This window comes from Zingiber officinale, chromosome 3B (assembly GCF_018446385.1).
Source record: "Zingiber officinale cultivar Zhangliang chromosome 3B, Zo_v1.1, whole genome shotgun sequence".
Taxonomy (NCBI): Eukaryota; Viridiplantae; Streptophyta; class Magnoliopsida; order Zingiberales; family Zingiberaceae; genus Zingiber; species Zingiber officinale.
Genome location: NC_055991.1, coordinates 21302229 through 21310762, shown reverse-complemented (window position 1 = coordinate 21310762; position 8534 = coordinate 21302229). Strand labels below are relative to the sequence as shown.

Here is an 8534-nt window from a genome sequence, read left to right as displayed (position 1 = left end):
CTGTTTCTTCACCTCCAGAGATTGCGGACAATCCTATTCGTCGGTCTACATGTCCTCGTAAGTCTACTAAACTATCTGATTTTGCTTATTCTTGTTATTCTACTTCCTTTGCTTCTTTTGTTGCCTCTATTCATCATCTTTCTGAGCATTTGTCCCATAGAGAAGTTATTGGTAATCCTCTTTGGCAGAATGCTATGGATGAGGAATTAACTACTCTGCATCATACTCATACTTGAGATTTGGTACCTCTGCCACCAGGGAAATGTACCATTGGTTCTCGTTGGGTCTATAAGATCAAAACTAAATCTGATGATTCTGTTGAATGGTACAAAGCTCGTCTTGTTGTTAAAGGTTACTCTCAGAAGTATAGCATGGATTATGAGGAAACTTTTTCCCATGTTGCTAAAATGACCACTGTTCGTATGTTAATTATTGTTGCCTCTGTTCGTCAATGGAAGATATCTTAGATGTATGTCAAAAATACTTTCTTGAATGATGATCTTAAAAAAAAGTGTATATGGTGCCTCCTCCTGGAGTTGCTCACCGATTTGGTGAAGTTTACAGGCTTTGCAAAGCTCTATATGGACTCAAACAAGCACCACGTGCTTGGTTTGCCAAGTTTTCCATGGTGGTTACCTCGCTTGGCTTTCATCCCAGTAATCATGATTCAGTTTTATTTGTCAAGTGCACACGTGTAGGCCGTATACTTTTGTCTTTATAGGTGGATGACATAATAATTACTGGCGATGATTTTGATGGAATTGAGTCTTTGAAGTTTGAATTATCTCGTTGTTTCACTATGAAAGACTTGGGTTTACTGCGCTATTTTCTGGGGATTGAGATCGCCTCTTCACCTAAAGGTTATCTTTTGTCTCAATCAAAGTACATAGATGATATATTTGAGCATGCACGTCTCACTGACAACAGGGTAGTTGATACTCCCCTTGAAACTAATGCTAAGTACTCTCCATCAGATGATTCTCCTTTGCCAAATCCTAATCTCTACCGTACAATTGTGGGAAGCTTGGTTTATCTCACCGTGACTCGTCCTGATATTGCGTATGTTGTACATGTGGTTAGTCAATTTGTCACTGCACCGACCATAGTTCATTAGGCTGCTGTTCTTCGCATTCTTCGGTATCTTCGGAGAACTTAGTTTCAGAGCCTCTTATTCCATTTTACTTCCTCATTAGAGCTCTGTGCATACTTTGATGCTGATTGGGTGGGTATCCTTACGGATCGTAAGTCGACCACTGACTTCTGTATTTTTCTTGGAGATTCTCTTATCTCTTGGAAAAGTAAAAAGTAAGATGTTATTTCGAGATCCTCCACAGAAGCTGAGTATCGTGTCATGACTACCACTACTTGTGAGATTGTTTGGCTACGTTGGTTGCTTGCAGATATGAAAATTTTTCTTCAGAAACCTACTGCTCTTCATTATGATAATTAGAGTGTCATTCAAATTGCACGCAATATAATTTTTCATGAGAGAACGAAGCATATTGAGATAGATTGTCATTTCACTCGTCATCATCTACAGATTGATACTATCACATTGCCTTTTGTTCCTTCCTCATTGTAGATAGCTGATATGTTTACCAAGGCTCATTCCGCTTCGTGCTTCCGATTTTTATCTGACAAACTTTCAATGCCTCTGCTGTAGTATCGTGAGTTTGAGGGGGGATGTTAGATTATATAATTAGAATTATTTGTTTATAGCCTTGAGGACAATTTATGCTTTTACCTTTTAAATTTAGGGTTTAAATTTTCTGATAATTAACTCTATAAAATTTTATATTCTTTATTTTCTTATAATATATTTTTTTTAATTCATCAATAAAGATAACTACTTTGTTTGACATCAATTTTTACAATAAGATAATTTTTATTTTTATAATGGAGGTATTGTGCGTTCGATTCAACTTAAGATCAACTATCTACCTCTCATTTGTCCATCAGGGTTGACTATTCCACTTGAAAAAATAAAAATTTTACAATATCATAACTGAGATTTAAACTATAAATCCTTAGCTAAACTATTAAATTCATGTATGTAGTTCTAATTCCACTTATAACTTTTATTGACCAGATAAATTTAGAAACAGCTAACATCTTAAATTTTTTATCCCATTAAAAAAAAATCACCGAGTAATATATCATAGTTAAAATTCAAACTATTGAAGCATCGTTGCTACTATGATCCGAGGGTGTTGAATAGCTTATGGTTTCACTTTAACCGAGGGACATAAGATACCATTTAATTATAGAGCAAGAAGTTAAACTTATCTTTAAGATGCCCAAAATGGACAGAACTAAGGCAAAGACTCTTAAAATAGACGACTTGAGTATAATTGAGTCGAGTCAAGTTGAATTGAGCTGAGCTGAGTGAACCGAGCCGGGTAGGTGACTCATGTTTTGCCTAGCTTATGTACTAGTTCAAAAGTTACGTTCCAAGAGTGGAGTAGAGTGAAGTGAATGGAAGAATGAATGGCATGGCAGATACTGACATACTTCCTCAAGGATTAGGCTGCCAATCTCCACCATTCATCCCAATCCACAGCTCACTTCTAATTTGGCTCTCCTCTTTTGCTGAGAACAAGCATCATCACAAGAGGAGAAAGGAAATTTTGAGATAAGACTGATCATGGCCTTGAAGCTGTGGGCTTCTTCAGCTGCCAGTGCTCTCAAATTCTCCTGCAGAGCAACTGCCACTCCCTTCCCTGCTTCCTCCATCACCAGATGCTTCTCCTCTGGTAAAACTAACAAGCTCTTGATTAAGCTCTTCACTTGATTAGCTTACTTACTGCATTGGGGAAGGTCATTGGTGAAGTTGCCTGCCATGTGTTTGAAAGAATTCACACTAGAGTTTGTTGAGAATGTTATGCCGTTGTTTATTTGTGTCACCGGATGCTTCTCCTCTGGTAAAACTAGGAAGCTCTTAAAGCTCTTCACTTTGTTGAAGTTGCTTTCCATGCGTTTGAAAGAATCCACGAGAGAGTTTATCGAGAATGTTGTGCTGTCGTTTATCTGTGTCACCAGATGCTTCTCCTCTAACACTGGTCACTTCGTTAACTTAGTGCTGCAATATTGGAGAAGGTCGTTTGTGAGGCTGCTTGCCATGTGTTTGAAAGAATTCACCAGAGAACTTACTGAGAGTGTTGTGATATTATTTACTTGTGCGAGTTCAGATTTTATTCTCTATATTTTGTTATGACTGAATTTATCATTTGCTGAATGAATCTTTTGTTGTGTTTGATGGCTTGGTTTTTTTAGGGAATGATACTTGAAAAACAAGAAGAGGACTTCTTGATGTTGTTGTGTTATGTACATAAGTATGCATGCGTGCATGAGTTGCTCTTCTCAGGCTCCCTTTGTGAGATTTTTTAGATTTTGGCTTGTATCTACTTTTTAATTTCAGTGACATGGTAGAATTATCCCTGTAAGTTGCTGTATTCCCGTTGCCTCTTCTCTAGTAGAGCAAGTTTTTAGTTCAGCCTTGACAGTTCTGCCAATTGAATGGCTACTCTTTGCTTAGAGGTCTCAACATTGATGTCAATCGATGAAATAGGATTTCGAGGAGTGGGGAACTAGAGTGTTCCTGGGTATAGCAATAGGAAGGTGAAATTACTGACAGCCTTGAAAAGTTAGTTAACTGAAGAGAATAATTAACCGATGTTGAAGAATCAATAGCAAAAGACCAACCCCCAAACAGAAACTAATGTTGGCATGATTATCAGAAAGAATGTTTGAACAGGCAATTTACAGCTGCTCACCTTAGAATTAGATTCTTTAGTAGCCAACATTCGCTGTCTACCATTTTTTAGTGAGATATTAGGAACTGAATTCCATTTTTTTTTGTTGAGCATCTTTTTCTATCCTTGTTATTTTCTTTCCTCCTGAGATTCTTTTTTATATTGAACTTAGTTTCTTTGAAAACTTTTCACTGGTCTAAAGCTCTTCTTAAATGAACGGACTTTCTTATCCCTTTAATCGGTTTTAGTCTAAATATTTCAAAACATAATTCATGTTAGTTCATTTATAAAATTGTCAGCTCAACAAATAATGCTTAGTTACCTAAGAAAAATATGTTAACATAAACAGGCAATTAAAGCAAAACCTTCTCTAATTCAACAATTTCTCTACTTGTCGGAATGCGAAGAGATAGGATAGACCTTAAGTCCTCTTTGCTTGCAGTGATTGATGGCTTCAAGTACAGTAAATCTCATGAGTGGGTGAAGCATGAGGGTGCTGTGGCCACCATTGGCATCACCGACCATGCTCAGGTACCAAAATCATTCCTCAGAGAAATTCAATTTTGTGTTTCTTCCTGTTTGAACTAATAATAAATAATAATAACATCTAGTTCATCTGTGCCAAATGCGATTTCAGGAATCTTGTTCTTATTTCGGTTGATGATAGTATCATGTAATGGAGAGAGTTTCTGTATCTGATTGATTCATGATGTCTATTAAGAACATGTTCAACTTGAATCAGTTTGGTTGATTTATGAGTTTTGGCATAAGTGAGAACTCAATCGAACTCAATGGTATCGATATCTTGATAGGGTCATCTCGGGGATGTGGTCTTTGTGGAGCTGCCGGAACCCGGTGCAGCAGCTACAAAAGCACAAAGGTTTGGATCTGTGGAGAGTGTCAAAGCCACAAGTGATGTCAACTCTCCTGTCTCTGGTGAAGTCATTGAAGTCAACACCAAGCTCACTGAAACTCCTGGCCTGGTAATTCCTTCAAGTGATTTATTTACGATTCGACTCATAATTTGTTACCATGACTAAACGGTTTTGTTTTCGTCTCCTTTCCCTTTAGATCAATTCAAGCCCATATGAAGATGGCTGGATGATTAAGGTGAAACCGAGTGATCCATCGGAGCTCAAATCCTTGATGGGATCAGAGGAGTACACCAAGTTTTGCAAGGAAGAAGATGCTCATTAGAGCACACAACAAAAGTCATGGTTACTTCTGCGCTCACTTGTCTGCCATTCGAGTCTCAATCTTGTTACTCGTCGCAGTTTTGTTCTCTTTTAATCTTGTTCCTGCTCTTCTTTCTGCTGCTTGAAAAAGTAAGGGAAAAAAAAACACAAACTTTGTGCTTTCATAGTTATGTTTCGGATCAGAAGCTACTATGATTGAAGAAATCACTTTCACTACTATAGATAATTAGAACTACGCGAAAATAGTAAATACACTCGAGCACTAGGACTAATTGTTAGAACACTCAAAAGAGTGCATTGGTGAATCTCGACTCAATCTTAATACCAACTATCAAGATATTTGGTGAAACAACTAATTGAGATGTTACTAATACGCCCCGATATGGCTATTTGCTCTTGCCAAAAACCTTCTCTTGTGAGTTTCATCCATGCCAAAAGCCTCGACAACCCCTATATGACTATACTCTTGTTTTTCTGTTGCTCAATGTCTCGCGGCAATATCTCCACACTCACCACGGTAGCCCTCTATAATGCAAATCGATCGGGCCATCCTTTGTGATCCTTACAAGCATTATTTGAAGACCTAAATATAAAACTTAGGATTGAGTCTCTTGTGGATAAACATATTGTACCAAAGCTACAAAAATACATAAGGATAATTTCATACATACAATAATTCATTATAACTTGAGACATTATCAAGTATTGTTTAATTATTGGTTTAAAACATTTGTAAAACATATATTTTTTCCATCAACTAAATAGTTTAAAAACTCCTAATCCTTCTCGGTTAGGTTTTGTTCCTTGCCATTGTAGGCACTCATCATCAGCTTGCACGAGTCAGTTGGTATGATTGATCGAGTGAAAGATTAAAGAAAAACAAGAAAATGATTGATCAAGGGAAGGATTATTGCCAAGTAAAGCATCATTTGCCGTTGAGCTAAGTGCACCATGAGTGAACCCCCACCTCACCTTCATTTCGAAGTAGGATAAAGTATCGATACACCGACATGTCATCACTACATTGGATGAACAAATGATGACCGCGTCGACGCGTATATGGATGAGAAAGCCACATAGGTAGCTCACAAGTTGCACTGCGGTCATGGTTGAAGATGATTTGGGAGGAGCTTTCAAATACACTTGTAATAATGATGCTAACAATTATTAATGGGTAGCTTGCAAACTAGAACAAATTAATTTAACCTCCATTAATGACTAAGCCATGCTCTTTATTGTTTTGAAAAGATTAATAATAATTGAGTGGTCCTTGAAATTGATGGATGCTTCTTGAAGGAAAGAGGCATAATCAATTAAACCCTTGAATAAGATTGTATCGGTAGCAATCGATAATTATTCAATATTTAAAATTCTATGGTAATCTTTCATCAAATATAACTCTATAAAAATAATGATCAATAATTAGAAGAAAAAAATGGGTCATTTAACACATGCTTACGTAAAAACAATGATTTGTCGTATACAAAAAACTCATAAGTCATAAGAGGAGGCTAATTTACAAGTCAATCAACTTAAATAAAGTGTGCCAATTTCTATTTCTTTTCACTCATTTGAATATATGAGAAAGAAATGTCTATTATGCTATTTGTTTCTTCTATTTTTGAACTAAAGTGATGCATTCATGCTATATCATTTTCACAACAACATCATAGTGTTTGTAAATGGATGAATTACATATCCAATATTTTATTACATGATAAAAAAAATATGGATTTTTTAATTTTTTGAATTTTTTAATAATAAAAATTTTGAACTAGGGTTAGGGTGGACAAAGAAAGGGAGATATAGAGAATCATCAATGGCATCATTTTGTGGAAGTGGGATTTGCTATAGTGCGAAGGAATTTTTTTGTCATTTTAAAAGGCAAAAAGCTAAATTTTTATATATACAGTTTCTAGAAAATATAAAAGAATTATAATAAACATCATGACTCGACAAGATAAAGCTACACGAAATTTGATTACGAAGAAAGCATGAAGATACAACAAAGTTTAATGACATATTGAATTGTATATTTGCCAAACAAATTTATTAAAATGCTCAATTTTGCAAGAACACTAAATTTATCAAATTTATTCTTATTTTTTCAAAAATACTTATGATCCAATAGACATTTTCATGACTAAATATTCAATGATTCGAAGCTCAATTAGGTCATTCACATTTTCTCTATTGTGATTACTTTACTACTAATAAAGCAGAAAGATGAATCACAAACTTAGAAAAATCGCAAGTGGTGTCCTACAAAGCAAAGCAAGATCGTCTTAATTAGTTAGGTTGGTATTATGACAAGGATGGAAATAGTGGGAATGAGCTCATGTCGAATAGAAAGCAACTTATATATTATATATGTATCATGTTGATCAAAGTTAGGTCATATTTCTTTTAATTAATTAGAGCTTGTGTTGAAAATGGAAACAAAAACCTAATAAATTAGAGGTACCTATCCCTTTAAAGAACTTTTGATCTCTTCCGAAATGCAAAAACACCTAATTCACACGATGTCATAAGCGTAGCTTGTTATCGCCCGTAAGGAAGGAAACTAATATTTGAAAACGATAGAAGTTTCATTTCATCCTCGAGTGATTCTCTTTTCTCATAGAGTTATTAATTCACCTAATGAAACTCTTAGGTAAATTAATGTTAGGGGAAGGAGTGAAATTATCAGAATTCAACAACACCTTCTAGAAATCAATATCGAAATGGTCAAGGTTTCGGTATCATACATAGTAATTCAAACGTTTCAAATGCTATTTGGAGCGTCCTTGTCTAAGTTTCGTCGACGTTTGCACACAACATTTCAACGAAATAAGGGTCGATGAACATGTATAATTTCTTGATAGTAAGTTCAAGAATTACTCACAGTGACGGCATTGCAACTCGATGCATGGGATCTGAAGATTGAAGACATGAATTGGAGGAGTAGCTTTCGAACAGTAGCAAGTCCAAGAAAGACTTGGAGACTCCCTCAAAGTTTCTTCATTCATGGGATCAAATCAAGTAGTCATGGTCTGGTTAAATGTGTTTATTAATTAATTTTGTAGTGGCGTGTCTTTGTCAATACCAAACATTTTTTTCATTTTTTATTCAAATAAATAATATTGTTTTCTCCTTTTTCTTTACTTTATAGAGTTTATTTCTTCGATCTAGCTGGAAGAATTAGGTGAAGTTTTTGTGACCTACCAAAGTTTGTGTCCCGTCTGACATCGTCATCTATTGAGTTAACGGGAGGTGACAGCGGAGGGAAAAAATTTGAATGCTTGAAGAAATTGCTTGGGATATCTTAGCACTCAAAGAGAGATTAGAATGAGCGCTAAGGGTAGACTCGGCGGGAACATTCCGATGCTCAAGTTAGCACGGGAACTAAGAAGAAGCAAGAAATTGAAATAGTAGAGGCGCTTAGATGGTTATCTTTGCGTCTGTGTTCGCGGAAGTGGATGACTTTATATAGAGCGGCGAGTATATCTATTACTCCAACATATACGCATCCGTTCACCACGTTCTCTAAGATATACATTGACATTTTTCACCTTTTCCGAGCTAAACGGTCCCATTAATGGAGGTG

At 35.9% G+C, this 8534-nt stretch overlaps 1 protein-coding gene and 1 long non-coding RNA gene across 2 annotated transcripts; one reads left to right on the top strand and one right to left on the bottom strand.

The window, feature by feature from the left end:
* The first annotated feature begins 2488 nt into the window (after positions 1-2488).
* Positions 2489-5155, top strand: LOC122056121 (glycine cleavage system H protein, mitochondrial-like). The gene is made up of 4 exons (XM_042617912.1): positions 2489-2753; positions 4195-4283; positions 4565-4735; positions 4824-5155. The coding sequence occupies exons 1-4, from the start codon at positions 2645-2647 to the stop codon at positions 4947-4949; spliced, it is 495 nt and encodes a 164-aa protein (XP_042473846.1). The 5' UTR covers positions 2489-2644; the 3' UTR covers positions 4950-5155.
* LOC122056122 lies at positions 5124-7950 on the bottom strand. The gene is made up of 2 exons (XR_006133029.1): positions 7833-7950; positions 5124-5531 (listed from the first exon to the last, which is right to left on the bottom strand). It is a non-coding gene; the product is annotated as an uncharacterized LOC122056122 (long non-coding RNA).
* Between the last annotated feature and the right edge of the window lie 584 nt (positions 7951-8534).